Source organism: Vombatus ursinus, unplaced genomic scaffold, assembly GCF_900497805.2.
Source record: "Vombatus ursinus unplaced genomic scaffold, bare-nosed wombat genome assembly UNPS02014945.1, whole genome shotgun sequence".
Classification (NCBI taxonomy): domain Eukaryota; kingdom Metazoa; phylum Chordata; class Mammalia; order Diprotodontia; family Vombatidae; genus Vombatus; species Vombatus ursinus.
In genome coordinates, this window is record NW_020954723.1 from 27,762,578 (window position 1) to 27,782,950 (window position 20,373).

At 38.5% G+C, this 20,373-nt stretch overlaps 1 protein-coding gene across 7 annotated transcripts in view; it reads right to left on the minus strand.

Moving 5' to 3' along the window:
- SIPA1L1 (signal induced proliferation associated 1 like 1) overlaps positions 1–20,373 on the minus strand; it is a 375,977-nt gene that overhangs the window by 79,526 nt on the left and 276,078 nt on the right. For all 7 annotated transcript variants that reach the window (XM_027844736.1, XM_027844738.1, XM_027844739.1 and 4 more), the window contains 2 exons: positions 13,590–14,166; positions 12,650–12,924 (listed from right to left, as the gene is read on the minus strand). In XM_027844736.1, coding sequence (XP_027700537.1) covers positions 12,650–12,924; positions 13,590–14,166 — 852 coding nt within the window. The remainder of the gene's footprint in view (positions 1–12,649; positions 12,925–13,589; positions 14,167–20,373) is intronic.

Genomic DNA, 20,373 nt, shown 5'->3' on the forward strand with positions numbered 1-20,373 from the left:
CACACACACACACACACACACACACACACACACACACACACACACACCCCTCCCTTAGCAATTTCTATGAAAGGAAGGTACTAGCAGCAGGAGGGAATCAGGACAATATTATATAGTAAAACTATAAAGGTGAATTGAGCCTTTTAGTTGAGTAATGAAGGAAGCAAGGGACTCTAAGAGGCAGAGGAGAAGGAGGTCTGTATTCCGGGCATGGGAGGCTGTCAGTACAAAGTGATGAAGATGGAGTATCATATGTGAAGTACAATAAGAAGGCCAATGCCTAGCTTGACTCCAAGGTGGTGTATGAAGAGTAACATACAACAAGATTGGAAAGGTAAGCTGGGGGCAGACTGTGGTGGGCTTTAAAAACCAAAGTCTATATTTAATCCTAAAGGCAACAAGGAACCACTGGAGTTTATCGAGTAGGGGAGTGACATGGTCAGACCTGTGCATTAGGAAAACCTGTCCAGCCCTAATCTCTCTGCTAGCCAACAGTCTCACTTTTCCAACTGCCTACTGTACATCTTGAACTGACTATAACAGACATCTTAAACTCAACCCATCCAAACTGAACTCATTATCTTTCTTCCCAACCTCTCCCCTCCTCCTTAGCTTACAACCTCAATGTTACTCAATGTCACTCCTCATTATCTCACCCCTCATATCCAATCAGGGATCAAATCCTGTCAATTTTACTGTTGTAACTTTTCTTGCATATGTTCCCTCCTTTGACATGGTCACCAACCTGATGTGAGCCCTCAATACTTCCCACTTGGACTATTGCAACAACCAACCAGTTGGTCTCCCTGCCTTAAGTCTCTCCTCACTGCAATCCATTCCTAAAACACGGCATGATGAACCTTCATGACTATGAACTCCAGTGGTTCCCCATTACCTCTAGGATCAAACACAACATTTTCTGTTTGCTTTTCAAAGTCTTTTATAACCTTTCCCTTTCCTAGTCTTTCTAAATCTTACTTCCCTCCATACATTTTGTGATCCAGTGGCGCTGGCCTCTTCATTGTTCCTCAAACAAGACACTCCATCTCCCGATTGGATGCATTTTCACTAGTTGTGCTGAATGTCTGAAATGTTCTCCCTCCTCATCTCTATGTCACATTTTCCCTGGTTTCCTTTAAGTCTCCCCTAAAGTCTTGTTTTCTGCATCATGCCTTTCCCTATCCTCTTTAATCTTAGTGTCTTCCCTCTAAGATTACCCCTAATTCATCCTGTATGTATCTGTCTTGTTTGTATGGATTTTTTCGCATGTTGTATGAGCTCCTTGAGAAAAGACTTTTTTTTTGCCTTTATTTGCATTCTCAGAACTCAGTACAGTGCTTGGCACACAGTAGGCACTTAATAAATACTAGCTGACAGACTGACTTTAGCAGCTGTGTAGAGGGCAGACGAGGTCAGGAGACCAAATATGAGGCTACTATAATACTCCAGGTGAGAGGTTATGAGAGCCAAAACTTGAGTGGAGAGAAGGGAACTGGCTAAAAGAAATGTTCTTGGGGCAGTTAGGTGGCGCAATGGATAGAACACCAGCCCTGGAGTCAGGAGGACCTGAATTCAAATCTGGCCTCAGATACCTAACACTCACTAGCTGTGTGACTCTGGGCAAGTCACTTAACTCCAATTGCCTCACCAAAAAAAAAAAATGTTCTTGAGGTAGAAAAGATAAGATATGACAAGATAAGACAACTGACTGTGTATATGGGGTAAGGGAAAGCGAAGAGTCAAGGATAATGTGAAGGTTGTCAACCTGTACAATTAAAAGGATGGTGGTACCTTTGGCAGAAATAGATGATGAGGTTTCTAGGTGAGACTGTAGAGCAAAAACAGAGGAAGACCCAGTACACAGCCTTGGGGTACAAGCCCAGTGAAGGGTATGATATGGATGATGAACTAGCAAATGTGATTGAGGAAGGCATATATTCAGAAATGAAAATGAAATAAAAACAAAAGATAAAAATAAAAAATTTTAAATTGAATGAAAAAATAACCCACTAAAATCTCAATTTTGGGAATAAAAATTAGTGTGGAAAATCATCTATTGGCCTTCCTTCTAACTCTTCCTCTAACCTATGAGTAAAAAGATTCTTTCTCTCTCAAAAATTAGTGCCTTGGGAAATCAAATCTGAATGTTTTCCATTGTTCCTTACTATGAACTTAACAAACATGGAAAACCTCTATATGCAGCAAATAAGAACTAAAAAAGGATTGTATATTAAACTATGAACTTTTGTAATGACATATTTTTTAAGGGTACATAAAATTTAACATGGTAGTAAGAAAAGTGTCACATGGGTCCAACCTTCTAAATGTCTATTCGTTTTCTTCTATGTATTTTTAAAGGAGTAGTCAGTACTTTTTTGCAGAGAGGAAATGGTCTAGAAGTGCAGGAGGAGAAAGGCATTTGTACATGGCCAATGTGTTGATACACTTTTCTTGACTATGCTTACTGGTTACAAGAATGGGTTAGTTAAGGGGCAAGGGAAGGGAAGGGTTGTTACAATGATTAATGATAGAGAAGCAGAAAAAAAAAATTATCCCTTCTTGTCCTACCTCTGATGCTGAATAGCTTTAATTTAACTCTTATACCTCTATTTCTTTTTGTATAAAATAGAAATAACCAGGGATGAAATCTGACTAACAGCTTGAGGAAATCATATACGGTCAACTGACATTCAAAGCAATTGAAACAATTGTTAAAGGCATTACATGCAAGGCACTATGAGAGATGGTAAAACCACAAAAATGAAAAACTACAGAGTCCTTCAAGAAGCTTACATTCCAAAGGTGGTAGACACGGTATGGCTTTGACAGATTACAACCTGCTTTCTTCACAACCCTGTGAGGTAGAGGCATGTATATCATCCTAAACTGACAGAGAAGGAAACTGAGGTTCAGCTAGAATGCATCACAGCTGAGCCTGTAATTCAGATCTTTTCTGATTTCAAGTCCAATATTCATTCAGTTAAATACCATATTGCCATGTTAAGGACAAAGGAAGGCTCAAGAAAAAGTGCTCTGAATATTATGAAGACAGAGAGAACACTTTCAGCTCAGGATGGGGTAAGGGCATCATGAGAAAGCTTTATGGAGGAAGGGCCATCTGAGTTGAGCTTTAAAGGAAGAAAAGGATTTCAACAACTAGTTCAATAATGAAAGACTGTGTTCCTGGAATGAGGGATGGTCTGCACAAATAAAGGAAGATAGGATAAAACTGAAGAACAGAGAGCAGTCAAAAGTGGTTGAAACATACAGATAATGAAGGTAAATAGAGTGGAATTAGGTTGCAGCCAGATTGTGGAAACTTATAGGTTTCTGGTACAACAATAGGTTCTGGTACAAAGTTATTTATATTAACACTATTTGTGATGTTTGAAGTTGCTTATTGTTTCAAAGTAGCTAACCTATGAGAAACTGCTCATGTAAGAAGACACAATTGGGAAGTATGATTGAAAAGGAGATAACGTTGTGAGACTGAGGAATAAGAGACAGACCACAAGGTGCAATGGTACCCAGCAAACACTAGACGTTTATCGGAGGATGGTCCTGGCACATCATGGAGATTTCATAGGAAACATGTCTGGGAAGACGTGATGATTAGTCACATAGGATAAGAAAGCATGAAAGACAATCTGCACCAAAGGGGAAGGTACCCACAATAAGGAACATGGATCTAAGAGGTTGAAGCTTGACTTGTTAAAAATACTGGCTGTACCTCAGTTTTCTCATCTGTAAAATGAGATGTTTGGAGTAGATAATCTCTGGAGGTACTTCCTAGCCTATGAATGTAGGATTCTGTGCTTCTGATAATAATGAAAACATGCCTCACATTTAACACTGGTACCTTGAATCTAAAAGGGCCTTCCTGACAACCTTGCGAAGCAGGTTGCACAAATATCATTATCCCTATTTTTTACACATAAAGACAAAGAGGAGCAGAGAAATCTAAAATGACTTGTTCAGGGAAACATAGCTAGTAAGAATTGAATCCCACTCTTCAAAATTCCTTATTTTAGTTGAGGACAACACTATTCATTCCAAATGCAAAAGATTTGAAACCTTGACATCATTCTTAACCCTCCTACACCCCACCCCCAGCCCCTTAACTGCACAACCACTTAATACACAATCACTTGCTAAGTCTTGTAAATGCTACTTTCACAGCACATCTCACATTTATCCTCTTCTCTCCATTCCCACATTCACCACCCTAAATCAGGTTCCCAGAACTTTTTACCCTGATTATTGCCACTGCCTCCTAACTGTGAGCCCTACCTCAAGTCTCTGTTGTTGCCAATCCTTCCTCCATGAAAATGCCAAAATAAATTTCCTAAAGTACAAGTTTGACCATATTACTCACCTGCTGAAGGACCTTCTGCTGCTCCCTAAATGCCCTCAGGACAAAATACAAAGTCTTCATTTGGATGCTTCCCAATCTGGCTCCAGTCTACCTTTCCAGGCTTATTTCATATTATATCCATTTGTGCACTCTATATTCCAGCCAAAATAGCCTCCATGCTGTTCCCCAAACTCAGTATTCTACCTTCCACCTCTGTACCTATGCATATGGAAAAGACTGGAGACTACTTTTACCTAATTGAGGCTCTCTCCTTTATGTAATCAGAGGGGTTGAAATAACACTGGGGAAAAAAAAAAAAGGAAAGCTTTTGAGAGAGAGTAGGCAGTTATCTCTAGTATTTCCTTATTTGTGGGGCTCTCCTGACCCTTCCAGAAGAATGGAGGGCATGGAATTTCACAAACAGAACATATAGAAGAATATTAAGTTCTTCATCTGATACTTTATTTTTACAACTAATTGGCTTTTGGAAATTCCCTTTTTGCCTCAACTACTCACAATAAGCAGACACTCAAATGGACCTGTGATTTAATTGATGTGGGTGTTCCCTCCCGTGAGGGAAGCCGTCTCTGCTTGTCCATTTTTATCTGTTTTTCCATAATTTGCAATAGGGACTTGCTTCAGCCCCTGTAATGTGCTAGGGCCCTTCCGTGTTTTCTCTCGACATCCCAATGGCATCATTCTCCATCCTTGCTCTTGCTTTGTGATCTTCTAACCATACATTTCTTTGACAACATCTTTTATACTGCTCATTCTCTGCAAATCCTTGCCTTGATTGTACAGTTGTTTTAATGGTTATCAACAGAATCACTATAAATGTTGTTTACAAATCTTCTCTGGAGGTTGACTGTCCTCAAAATATGGGGGTGATGGGCTGGAAAGACAGGGCAGGGTAGGTGAGGAACTACATAGCTTCATTCTTGAATAGCATTAACAGCTGACAAAAGGAAGAAAAAAGAAGCAACTAGTCAAAGAACAGAGTAATTAGTTGCTAGGAAAACAGCAGTGGGGGTGTGAAGCACAGAGGAGGGGAGATATGACAGAAAAGCATTATCCTATTTTGCTTAAAAAACTGAAGCAAGGTGTTAATGCCTCAGCTATGCCCTTTGAAGTAATTTCTGAGGGGAAGAAGGGATAGCAGGGCTTTCAGGTCCTCTAAAGGCAGCAACATCATTTCACACTAGCAAGAATGTCTGAAAGCCGTTCCTATGCTACTATTATCTACCCCTCCTTTGGAGATAAGACATGTTAAGCCCTGAAAGGAAATGTCATTTGCCCTAATACCCATGGGTGGCTCTGTAGAAGGAATGGATGATTCCCGGTTCCTTTTTTCACATACTAACATGCAGATTTTTCAGCCCCCAGTTTTAACTCTGATGCTGGCTTTGTTCAGTCTGATAGTCTCTGAGAGCTATTGTTGGGAGGTTGTTTAAAAAATAATTTGGCTTGGTTTCCATATGTAAGAAAAAGCTCTTTTCATATCAAGTACTTGTGCCAAAAACATTTCATCTGCAAACCTCAGGGAACTTGTCCTACTTCCCATGATACCAATGTGTGCCTGATATTGCTGCTACCCCCTGTTACCTGCATGCCTTCCAGTTTCAATGTGTTTTGCTCTGATTTTTGAGGATCTCACAATACTCTCATTTCCCCCCTTATTTTTAGGCAGGTAACAGAACTCTAAAACTAGGAAAGTTTCTAAATATTGTGAAGGCACCTTATCTCAAAAGATAACCTAAAAGCCTTAAAAATGTCAAGACAAAGAGATGGAAAACTAACCAGGTAAAAAATTCTAGGTATATCCTGGTAAAACAGGAATATTGTAAATCTTGAAGTACTATAAAATGAGTTATAAGACAAAACTTAATCAACAAGCAGGCACTGAACGTAGTTCCACTAGAACTTGAAATGCTGTACTTTGCAGCAGAACTCAAAAAACACTTGCTTCCTCATCTGCACAATGAAGGAATTGAGTAGATGGCCTCCTACATGATGGTTTGCAAATCTAAATTTATCATTCTATCATGTACCTAGTCTGTACTAGAATATGGGGATATGAAACAGACCGCCAGGCACTCAAGGAGCTTACTAGCGGGATATAACATATACACGCATAAATAAATATAGAATTTATTCAAAATAAGTATACGGTGATTTTGGGCAAGGACTATAGGGGAATTCTGAAAGTTGTCTTGGAGGAAGAAGCACTTACAATAAGCCTTGAAGGAGAAGTAGGGGTTCTGTGGAGATGAGGAAGGAGAATATAGGGGAATATAGTTTTTGCAAAAACATACAGATGGAAGATGGAATGTCACACACAGGGAAGAACAATTAGTCAATAAACATTTATTAAATGTTTATTTTGTGTGCCAGGCAGCAGCTAGGTGGTGTAATGAATAGAGTGCTGGGCCTAGAGTCAGGAAGATTCATCTTCCTGCGTTCAAATCTGGCTTCAGACACTTACTAGTTCTGTGACCCTGGGCAAGTCACTTTACCCTGCTTGCCTCAGTTTCCTCATCTGTAAAATTAGGTGGCGAAAGAAATGGCAGACCATTCCACTATCGTTGCCAAGGAAACACCAAATGGGGTCATGAAAGGTCAGACACAACTGAAATGACTAAACAACAACATATTCCAGGCACTGTGTCAAATGCTGTAGACACAAAGAAAGGCAAAAGACAGGCCCTGTCTTTGAGGAGTTTGCAATCGAATGGGGAGATAACATGCACAAGCTATGTACAAGATAAATAGAAAATAATTAACAGAGAGGAGGCACTTGGATTAAGAGAGATTGGGTTTTCCTGTATAAGGTAGGATTTTAGCTGGGACTTGAAGGAAGCCAGGGAATCCAGGAGACAAAAATGAGGGGGGAGAGCATTCTAGGCATGGGAGAACAGCCAGTGAGAATGCGTGGTGTCGGGAGATGGAATGTCTCGTGTGAAGAGACAGTAAGGAGGACCAGTGTCACTGGACTGAAGCGTATGTGGGGGAAGGAGGGTGGTATAAAGTATAAAAAGATTGGAAAGGCAGGGTTTTGGTTATAAAGAGATATTAAAGCTAAAGCTATTTCATCTTGGAGGTGATAGGGAGCCACTGGAGTTTATGGATTGGGTGTGGGATGACATGTACTTCAGAAAAATCACTTTGGTAGTTGAATGAAGGGTAGACTGGAGTGGGTAGAGACTTGTGGCAGGGAGACAGACCAGCAGGCTACTGCAATATTCTAGGCTTAAGGAGATGAGGGCCTGCACCAGGGTGGTAGTGGGATCAGAGGAAAGAAAGGGGTGTATTTCAGAAATGTTACAAAAGTGAAATCAACAGGCTTCGGCAACAGATTGGATATGGAGGTGGTGAGAAATAGTGAGGAGTCAAGATTGACACCTAGGTTGCAAGCCTACGGAACTGGGAGGATGGTAGTGTGCTCAACAGTAATAAGGAAGGGGGAAAAGATGAGCTCAGTTTTGGACATGTGGAATATAGTATGTCTACAGACCATCCATTTCAAGATGTCTTGGCATCTGGGGAAGCAAAGTTGGAATTCAGTAGAGATGTTAGGACTGCATAAATTTTTTGGGGGGGAATCAGAAGCAGAGAGAGAATTGGAAAGGATGAAAACAATGAGATCACCAACTGAAAGAGTACTGAGGGTCTTGTGGTACGCCCATGGTTAGGGATATGATAAAGATCCAACAAAGGAGCCTGAAAAGAAGTGCTAAGATAAGTATAAAGAGAACCAGAAGAGAGTGATGTCCTGAAAACCTAGAGAGAAGAAAAGAGTATCAAGGAGAAGAGGGTGATTGATAATGTCAAAGTTTACATACAATTCAAGTCAGATAATGATTAAGAAAAGGTCACTGGACTTGGCAACTAAGAGATCATTGGTAACTGGAAGAGAGCAATTTCAGTTAAAAGATGAGGTCAGAAGCCAGATTGTAGAGAGTTAAGAAGAGAAAAAAGAAGGGGAGACACCTTTTATAGATGGCCTTCTCAAGGAGTTTAGCCACAAAAGAATGTAGAGATATTGGATCTCAATTAGCAAGGATGGATGGATCAAGCGAGGGTTTTATGAAGATATAGGAGGCATGGACATATCTATAACCAGTAGGGAAGCCAGTAGACAGGGAGAGATTGAAGATAAGTGTGAGAGGGGATGATAGAAGGAACAATTTGCTGAAGAAGACAAAATGACACGTCAGTCAAGAAGAATTCACTAAACAAAATGGAGAGGCAGGGAATCTGACGAAGGAGAAAGGATGGCATGGTATGGAAATGTACAACTTACACAGTTGTACTTATAGAGGGTTTGGTTTTGTCAAGGACTAGGGTCAATTCTTCACGAAATAGGAGTGAAGGAAGAAATAACGGCAGAAGGCATCTGATGATATGAGATGAGGAGGAGAAAACAAAAGGAAGCTTTTGGCAAATGACCACAATATTTTCAGTGAAATATGAGTCGAGGTTCTCAGCTGAGAGAGCGTAGGGAAGGAGAGCCAGGGAAAGTTTGGGGGGGGGGGGGCGAAAAAGTTTGGAAGAGCCACTGTGGAAAGGGAGATGGAGAGTTATGCCCCAGGCCAGTCTGGCTGGAATGTATAGTGAGGGGAAGAAATATTTAACCACCCTGGAAAACTAAGCTTGAGTCAGACTATGAAGAGCTTTAAATTCCAAGCAGAAAAATTTCTATTTTATCCTAAAGGCAAAGGGGAGCCACTGAATCTTTTCCAGGAGAAGAATGTTAAGATCAGATCTTTGTTTCAGGAACATAAATTTGGCAGCAGTGTGAAGGATATGTTGGGGGGCAAGGGAGAAACAGGAGGCAAGGAAAACCATTACAAAGATATTGTAATATTCTAGGCAAGAGATGATGATAACTAAGAAGAAGGGGTGGGGCCACCTAGCTGCCCTCATGTTCTATAAAGCTTTTTTAATCATTAGGTCATTTAAATCGTTTATGAAAACAAACTGTACAAAAATATTTTGTTATTTTTTAAAATTAATAATACTTTGATGACTTAAGCACCTAAAGGAGAGGATTTGGAGAAAAATGTCTCCAAGCAGAGAGGATGCCATCAAACAGCCATTCACCTACGAGGCGCCTACTGACTTTGAAGTTTGTATTGATTAAGGCTGCTGACTTGAAACAAGCTTGGTTTTCTGACTTAGTTTCTAGCTGGCCGATTACAAAGAGCAATAATTAAAAGTGTAAGAAGTAAGTCCAGCAATGGCCATAAAACTGAAAAAAAAAAAAAACTAATAGAAAAGACAGAGCTTTTGTGTGCTTGTTTAAAAGAAAGCAGCTTTCCATACCTGCGCAGGGGCCCCTAAGGCATCACTATATTTACAGCAGAGTATAACAATTAATATCACTAATATCCCATAGTCATTTTAAAAAAGGGAATAATAATGCTCAATATCTTCTGTTTACTAAGGCATAAAAATATAAAACAGATTTTAGATAGGTTTCTATTAAAACAATTAAAATAATTAAGGGCATTTTAAGTGTCCAGTTTATTTAAGTTACTTAGAAAATCTAGTCTTTCAGAACATTTTATTCCCCAATGTCCCTGGATAAATGAAGCATTACTCTATTTTGAAACAAGGACATAATTCATGCTGGAGCAACATTTGGTAGGTAATACTACTTGAAATCTTGTCGGGAGCGCAAAGTCCTGATTCAGATTCTTGGTTCAGGCAAATGAAGCACATTTTAACATCCATCACTATTTACTTGTTAAAATAAATAAATAATAATGTAAATATGTAGAAGTTAAGTAATTTGCCCAGGGTGCTACTGCTAGTAAATGTCTGAGGCAGGATTTGAACCTAGGGCGTGTTGTGTTCTATCCATTAAACTACCCATATATCCCATAAATTCTATGATAGTAAAGTACTTAGGCAGCCATCGCCTAAAAGCCCATACTTGTGGCAGATTTAGGGTTGATGTTTTAGGGAGAAAAAGAAAACCTGGAATACTGTGTTGACTTCAGAAGAGTTAAGAGAAGACAAAGTCTAGAACTGAGGTTTTTCAACTGGAGTCCACAGACACCCCTCCCTAAGAGATATGTACATAGATTTTGGGGAACCTGTACACTTGGATGAATAAAAAAAATATTTTTTTTTACTAATCTTTGGATTCCTTTGCAATATTAAATTAAAACATTTTATTTTGTAAATTTTAAAACATTATTCTGAGTACGGGGTTTCACAGGTTTGACAAAGGGGTCCATGATACAAGAAAGGTTAAGAACCCCTAGTACAGAAAAAACTGAAATAACAGATTTTGAAAATAAGAACTTACAAAGAAATAAACCTTTGGCAGAGGCAAAGCAACCCATAGCAAAAAGAGAGTTGATTAAATTTGTTTAATTCAAGAAGCCTCTTTCAAAGAGGATGTGAAATTGAATTTTAAAAATTGACATGGCTACTAGGTTGGGAGATGCTCTGTGGTACAGAGGCACAAAATGTAAGGCAGGGTGTCTTCCCTTTTTTCATTTCATCCCATGGCCCTCCTTGGCAGTCTGGTGAAACCCTATGGATCCTTTCTCAGAATAATGTTTTTAAATGCATAAAATGTTTAGGATTACAACTGAGACCAATTACAAATGAAACCGATTTGATAACTGAGATTCGGTTATCAACATATAAGAAGAAAACAAGAACTAGTTCACAGATCCCCAGGTTAAGAATCCTTATGCTAAGGTACCCCTCGTAGGAGCAGTCCATTGATATCTGTGAAGGAGCCAAAGAGAGATCAGCTGATTGTGAGCCAATGCTGCCGGGCTGATGTGATGAAAGATAATTGGATTACACTGGAAAGAGCCAAGTTCAACTCTCCATGGGAAAGAGGTGGGTCAGAATAACCTTTTTTTTACTTTTAGACAGTGATGGAAGGCAATAGTGAGACATATGATTATCTCTGTCTGACAGTACTCGGAATGTTTTTAAATTACACATTCAAAGTGTGTTATCTTCGTGGTTCATTTCGCAGGAGACTGAGGACTCAAGGATGAATTAAGTCAGGCTCCTGTACAACAGCTACTTTACGGTCCCGAGGCACAAAGTCTGGGAATTTTCCCAAATTAATTACTCCAACCTCTCCTGCCCTCAGTTTCCAGTGTCTCACCCCAAAGCTAAGTTATGCTTGGATATCTAGGAAATAGGTAGGGGCTGGATCTAACAGTTCATGGATACAGGGAATTCCCAGGTGGGCCAACTGTCTCTATTAATGTGCTGACACCTTATCTGCAGCTCACAGTCTGATGGAGATGCCTAATGCAGTGGTGTCAAACAAACAGAAACAGCATTTTTATGTAGTTCAGGCAGTACTTGAGAGTTTTGCAAAACTGTCAGGAGATTGACACCTCTGGCTTAATGTACTGAGGTCAAGTGACTTCCCCAGGTTCCTATGACGGCATGTTTCCCAGACGGCATGTCTGTCTGTCTGTCTCTCTTTCCACTTTTAGTTTTACCGATGTTAGTTTTTACATTGCAAACATTTACAGATTACTCTCACTTCATGAGCACTCTCTTACAATAAAGTAAAACAGTTGAGTAAAACTATTAATACAGTGACCCCATCTGAAAGTTCATGCAACATTTCACACCTATATCACCCCTCATCTATTATTTTTTTGGGGGGAGGGAGGGAAGGTAATGGAGGTTGCCTAGGACTTGCCTAGGACTACACTGCTAGTAACTGTCTGAGGCTATATTTGAACTCGTGTCCTCCTGACTCCAGAGCTGCTGCTCTTATCCACTGTGCCACCTAGTTGCCCCATTCCTCATTTATTTTTTAAAAAATTAACAGAAATTCATGTTCTCAACTTATCATATCTCACCCCACTACATCCCTACTACTACTTTTTTTTAAAAAAAAAAAGAAAAAAAGCAAATTTCTTATCACAAATATGCATGGCTATATACACTATATGCACACACACAAAATCTCTATATAATCTGTGTGTGTACATATTCTCTGGCTCTGTCTCTCTCTCCCTTCCTCCTTCCCCTCTCCCTTTCCACACACACACACACACACACACACACACACACACACACACACACACCCCACACATAAATAAATATAATCAGTCCTCTGGAACCATGAATGGTCATTGTACCAATCATAGTTTTTATAGCTTTCAAAGTTGTTTTTACAATGTTGCTGTCATGTAAACTGTTCTCCTGGTCCTAGTTCATTTAATCTCCTAAAAAAGAGTTGTGATTACCTTTGCTCTAAAAACAAGAGCCATGGGTGCGGTGCTGCTCCCTCTGCCTTACCTTCTCGGGGTGCAGTCATCATGGGGTGGTATAATGACCACCTTCACTGTGACTGATGTTCTCAGAAGGTCAATCATTTGTTCATGGCTCAGGGTGGCAACGGCCACTTTACAGATTTCCACCAAGCGGCTGCCTTGCCTCAGTCCTGCCTGCCAGGCATAGCCATAGGGTTCTACATCTGCCACAATACCCTCATAGTTGACATGGAAGCCAAGTTGTCCGAGCCCATTTCTCCGCAAAGTCATCTCCACTGACTCACATCCTTTAGTCACAAACTAGAGATAGAAACAAAAGATACCATTTTGAGGAAGTGAGTGGAACAATGTTAAGAGACTCAGCTGAGGGGGAAAAATGCAAACATAGGTTATAATTGAGATGATCATTTCTGTATATTGTTAATTATCTGAAGAGTAATTTGGATCTTTATCTTCAATTGGTCTATACTCGTAAATACACCAGCTACTCAAAAAGGGAGCCTCACTGTCTTCACTGAAAATTTAAGGATCGTGCCTGTTGAAAAATAGAGGGAACCACAGGCAGAAAAGTTAACTAAAAATCTGAATTTCTCCACTCATTTTGAATCTGTTAAGAGTTCAAGACAACAAGCAGATACTCCATTAAATGACCATTCTCTAACAACCAAAATTATGTAACAGTGATTGGCAGATGGGCATCCTGAGGTGAGCAACAGTGGAATCAGATCACATGCAAACAGGATTCTAACACAGACACATGATAAATGCATCCTGCCAACTTATCTTCCTCTAATTGTTTTTTTCTTCTAAAAAATGATAGAGAGCAAGAGAATAAGCTAGGTTCTCTTCTTCACATCATCTAGCAGTTTTCAGATGATAAGCTTCAGTCATTTTGTCAGACACTGCAGACAGAGCTTTATCTAATGCAAAATTTCACCCACTTAAACAGAGGAGAAAGGGCTCACCTGTAACCTTTTGACAATCTCTTTGACATCCTCACTGTTGTTGTTGAAGCTCTCCACAGAAACGCATTCCCCTCTCTCATAGAAGATTTTGATGCTGGTGTCAGTTGAAGTCCAGCCTATTACATCCCTGCAGGAACAATTGAATACCACACTCTTTGTTTCTTGCTCAATGAGGACTATAAACTCATTAGAGATGCCCAGAAGGCAGTCTATCTCCATAGCCTTATTGTAGTCTTTGGCATGGACACTCCACACAATGGCACCCATGCTACTGAACTCTGCTCCAGGATAAGGCTTGGATTTCTCTTTTTTCTTAGAGGCAAGAGAGATGAAGGGGAATTTGCCGGAAGGATCAATGGGAGTATTGGTTACATTCTTCTCTGCTAGATCTTTTAGGTACTCCTGTCGGGTCCGGGTAGCCATGGCACGGAACTTCTCAGACTTATGAGCAGCGTTCTCCGCATTAATAACTTTGGCCAAAAGGAAGTCCCTGAACACATTTGACTTAGGGAAAGTGACTCCTTTGGGGATTGGTGGCCCAAAGGACGGCACATCTCTGGATCTGGTTACAGCCACACTGAAAGGAAAGCAAACAAAAGAGAAAAAAGGTTTTTGCCAATATTACTAAATATCTCTACTTTCTACTGGCTTAAATAAGCACACTTACAGTGACTAATGTTTTAATTTCTTACCAGATTACAAGTAACATATTGTCCATTTTTCTAGGGACAGGAACAGGACCTATGATTTCACTGGTACATGGAGACCTTCCAGATGAGGAACTCTACTATTAATGCAGGTTGACACCTGCTCTGCAACTTATACTCTTAAGAGAGTTGCCTACAGCCCTGAGGGGATCCCTTGGCCAGTGGGTGTTAGATCTCAACTCAGATCTTCTTTGTTTTGAGACTAGTTCTCTATACATTATACACATGATACCAGAGACAATACACATTTCTGCTGAATTCAAGAACAAAAATGGTATCTAACAATATTTCCCAAAACTATCAAGGAGTCAAGTTTTATTTCTCACTCTATGGCCTTCTTAAAATGAGGGCACTTCCTTTACTGAAAAGTAAACTAAAAAGAGACATAAGAAATATATTTGTGGTATTTTGAATAAAAGATTAAATTTTGAGAATATAGTGGTTATTTACACAGAGGGATATTATTACCAATAATTAGATATTCCAAGTATACATACACACACACACACACACACACACTCTCTCTCTCTCTCTCTCTCTCTCTCTCGCTGTCTCTCTCCAAATATAAGTGTAGCACTTACATGGAAACTATACTTGGCATTCTACTCTGGAAGAAAAAGATTTAAATGCTTGATTGCGGATTAAGTTTGTGTTTGTGTGTGTGTGTGTGTGTGTTTGACTGATATAAAAACAAAAGATTTCAATAAAACTTTTAAAAAGTAAAAACTGACAAAATGTAGTTTAACCTACAACAGTAAAAGCTACATGAAGTAAATAAAATGGAAAAATTATTTTGGGAGGCTAAAAAATTTAATAAATTATCATGAAGACTTAAAACCTGAATAACTAATTGAAACACCTTGATTTATTTTTAACGTTTTCTTAATAAAAACAAGGACTTGAGGTTTTTGACATATTGTATAATTTTGTTCATATTTTCTTCTATTGTGATTAGTCTAAATAAACTTTATTTGTGAAAAAAATGTTTTCCTTTACCCACTGCCCTCAGGGCAGTCTGATTTACTAGTGTCTGTTTTAAGTTTTATCTCCTTCAAATGCAACAGTGCCTAAGAAATGGGGACATGATGAAAGAATCATGACATTGATACCAATTGCACCAGGAAAGAAATACTAGATACTTTAAAAAAAAAAGCTATTGGAAAAGAAAAAGAACTGGAAAGTAAACAGTGAAGAAAAGACAATGAAATTATCTCAAATATAATTGCCTTCCTTGTGAGTTACACAAAGAAAACCAAAGCTTCATATCTTGTTCAAAGACCTCCTTTACTCTCTCATCAAAGTTTGTCAGTCTTATTTTAGATGCCTGGAATCAATGAACCTAACATATAAAACATCTTTATACTTTACTCAAAATCTAATTGCTTATATTAAAATGGTCATGTATTCACCTGCCATAAAAGTTAACTCTTTTTAGAAACTCAATGGATTACTGTGGACATGCACAATTTTGAGAATTTTTAGATTTCTATTTCAAAGAGAAACTGTATGTTTTATATATGCATTTATACAAACATATGTATGCATTTAAACACACATATATACATGAACATAGATTTGTGTATAAAATATAAATTACATAAAACATATGTTTGAGTATTTTAAATTGTTGAAAGATTTCCTTGAGGTAACCTTTGCTTTTGACTTTTGGAAAATGAATACTCCACATATAAAAATGGTAAATGAGGATCAACACTTCAGTACAAATAAGGATATTCCTGGCAACATAATAAAATGCATACTAACAAAACTTAACCTTAATCTTAAGCCTTAAGTTAGAAATGGGTCTGTTAACTATACTTAGTTATCCCTAAGCATTTCAAAATACTTACTAAGCATTACTCTAAGCATTACAAAATACTAAATGAGTATCAAAAAAGACCCTTTATGATAGAGAAAAGTTTAAGTATTACACAGTCTGGTTTTTTTTTTCCCGTGAATAGAGAAATCAGGGTAAAGTTCCTTCAGAATTACTAATTTATACAAATTTATACAAAAGCAGCATTTTTGCTTAACTGAGAACAATGTAGTTTGAATGCTAACTCCTACAAAATTTTACTTTGATGATGGACTCAAAGTCAGGAGGTAAGTTCTACCTCTGGCAAGATATATGAGCACAATTTTACTTCACAGATCAGAGAATATAAGTGCTAAAGGGGACCTCAAAGTCTATCTGGTGCCTGAATTATTTGAGCCTGAACAAGTGAATGCACTTTAACTGCTGTAATGAAACTATCATAGTCTTCCTTAAGTTTTGGTTAGGTTAAATACCTAGAGGTGGTTTTTTTTTGTGGGGGGGTGGGAATGAGACAATCAGGGTTAAGTGACTTGCCCAGGGTCACACAGCTAGTTAAGTGTCAAGCGTCTGAGGCTGGATTTGAACTCAGGTCCTTCTGAATCCAAGGACAGAGCTCTATCCACTGCACCACCTAGCTGCCCCACCCTAGAGGTGTTTTAACCAATTCTCATGCGGCACTGAATTGGAGGCCTCTCACTGTTCTGACTGTCCTACTCTAGACGTTCTCCAGCTTATCAATGCCCCTTATAAAATACAGTGCCCAGAAATGAAGAAGAGGGGCAGCTAGGTGGCACAGTGGATAGACTGAAAGGTCTAGAGTCAGGAAGATCTAAATTCAAATCTGGCCTCAGACACTTACTAGCTATGAGACCCTGGGCAAGTCATTTAACCGTTTGCCTCAATTTTCTCATCTGTAAAATGAACTAGAGAAGGAAATGACAAACCACTCCAGTATCTTTGCCAAGAAAACCCCAAATGGGGTCACAAAGAGTTAGACACAACTGAAAAACAAATAAGAAATGAAGACGATATTCCAAATGTAGTTTAGCCAAGGTGGAGCACAGTGGAACTAGTATCTTCCTAATTCTACATATTATACCTCTTTTAATGTGGCCAACATCATATAAGCTCTTTTGGATGAAACTTCACAGTGTTAATTCATGTTGAGCTTAGAGTCCACTAAAACATGAAGATCTTTTTCAGATGAACTGCTAACCACACTTAAACTTATTCCATTCATTTTTTTTTTTTTGGCCCAAGTGTAAAACTTTACATTTACCCTATTAAATTTCACTCTGTTAAGATGCAGCCCAATAGTCTAGCTTAAAGAAATCTTCTTTGGATTCAAACTCCATCATCTGATGTGTCAACTATTTCTCTTAGCTTTATGTAATGCGCAAATTTATAAGTATAGTATCTGAAAGGCTCAAATGAGATAATACACATAAAATGCTCAGCATAGTGTCTGGCACTTAATAAATAGCATAGTGTCTGGTGTTTAATAAATGCTTGTTCCTTTCCCTTCCATTCTTCATTCTATGCTTTATCCAAATCACTTGGAAAAAAAACAAAACACAACAGCATTGGCCAAGGACTCATCTCTGGCGTACTCCACTAAAAATATCCTAACAGTTTGATTTATATCCATTAATAACTACTCTAGATGAGGCCAGTAAACCAATTTTTTTTGGGGGGGGGGTGTTGGGGGCTAGGCAATAGGGTTAAGTGACTTGCTCAGGGTCACACAGCTAGTAAGTGTCAAGTATCTGAGGCTGGATTTGAACTCAGGACCTCCTGACTCCAGGGCTGGGACTCTATACACTGCACCACCTACTTGCCCCTAATCAACCAATTCTAAATCTACTTAACTGTACCATCATCTGTCTCATATTTCTCCATCCTGCCCAAAAGAATAGCAAGAAAGACTTGGTCAAATGCATTCTATCTGTATTATATGAGCTTAGTTTGTCACAACCTGTTTTTGATGGAACTATGTTGAAGATCACCACTTCCTTTTTTAGATGTTAACCGACCATCACTTTTACAATGTGATAGTAGAAAAAACAATAAAATTCATCTGAAAGAACAAAAGGTCATGAATATCAAGGGAATTAGTGGGGAAAAAAATGCAAAGGAAAGTGGCCTCGCCAGACCAGATCTAAATATTATAATGCAACAATCATCAAAACTATTTCATACAGGCTAAGAAAACAGAATGGTGAATCAGTGGAAGAGATTAGGTACACAAGACATAGTAATACATGACTATAGTAATATACTGTTTGATAAACCCAAAGACCCCTGGCTTCTGGGATAAGAACTCACTATCTGACAAAAACTGCTGGGAAAACTGGAAAATAGCATGGCAGGAACTAGACACAGACCAACATCTCACACCCAAGATAAGGTCAAAATGGGCACATGATTTAGACATAAAGGGCAATACCATAAGCAAAGTAGGAGAGCAAGGAATAGTTTACCTGTCAGATCTATGGAGAAGGGAAGAATTTATGACCAAATAAGAGAGAAAGAACATTATAAAATGCAAAATGGATAATTTTGATTACATTAAACTAAAAAGTCTTTGCACAAACAAAACCAACACAATCAAGATTAGAAGGAAAGCAGAAATCTGGGAGACAATTTTTATAGCAAGTGTTTCTGACACAGGGCTCGTTTCTCAAATATATAAAGAAATGAGTCAAATTCATAAGACTATAAGTCATTTCCCAATTGATAAATGGTCAAAAGATATGAATAGGCAGTTTTTAGATGAAGAAATAAAAACTATTCATAGACATATAAAAAAATGTTAAATCACTAGTGATTAGACAAAAGCAAATTAAAACAACTCTGAGGTACCATCTCAAATACATCAGATTAGCTAATGACAGAAAAGGGAAATGATAAATATTGGAGATGTGGTAAAATTGTATCACTAATGCATTGTGGGTGGAGTTGTGAACTGATCCATCCATTCTGGAGAGCAATTTGGAACTATGCCCAAAGGGCTATACAACTGCGCATACCTTTTGATCCAATAATGCCACTACTAGGTCACAAAGAGATCATAAAAACGGGGAAAAGGACCTGCATGTACAAAAATATTTACAGCAGCTCTTCTTGTGGTGGCAAAGAACTAGAAAATGAGGGAATGTCCATCAACTGGGGAATGGCTGAACAAGTTGCGGTACATGGATGTAATGGAATACTATTGTGCTGTAAGAAATGATGAGCAGGTAGATTTCAGAAAACCCTGGAAAGACTTACACGAATTAATGCTGAGTGAAGTGAGCAGAACCAGGAGAACATTGTACGCAGTAACAGCCACGTTGTACGATGACTAACATTGACAGACTTAGCTCTTTTCAGCAATACAATAATTCAAGACAATTCCAAAAGACTCATGATGGAAAATGCAGTCCGTATCCAGAGAAAGAACTATTAAGTCTGAATGCAGATCAAAGCATACTATTTTCACTTTTATTTTTGTGGCTTTTCCTTTTTGTTCTGCTTCTTCTTTTGTAATATAACTAATCTGGAAATATGTTTATATGATTGCACATGCATAATGTATATCAGAAACCTTGCCATCTTGGGGAGGGGGGATAGGAGGTAAGGATAAAAAAATTTTGGAATGTTGAAAACTATCTTTAATAATTAATTTATTTATTTTTAGTTTTCAACATTCACTTCCATAAGATCTTGAATTTTAAATTTCTCCCCTTCTTCTCCTCCCCCTCCCCAAGATGGCATGCAATCTGATATAGGCTCTACTTATACATTCATATTAAGCATATTTTCTCATTAGTTATGATGTAAAGAACAATTAGAACTAATGGGAGGAACCATGACAATGAAGCAATAAAACAAAACAACAAAGGAAAAGGAGAGCAAATAGTATGTTTCCATCTGCATTCAGACTCCATAGTTCTTTCTCTGGATGTGGATAGCATTTTCCCTCATGAGTCTTTTGGAGTTGTCTTAGATCCTTGCATTGCTGAGAAGAGCTAAGTCTATCAAAGTCAGTCATCACACAATGTGGCTGTTACTGTGTACAATGTTCTTCTGGTTCTGCTCACTTCACTCAGCGTCAGTTTATATGTCTTTCTGGGTTTTTCTGAAATCCACCTGCTCACCACTTCTTATAGCACAATAGTATTCCATTACATTCATATATTACAACTTGTTCAACCATTCCCCAATTGATGGGCATCCCCTCAATTTCCAATTCTTGCCCATCACAAAAAGAGCTGTTATA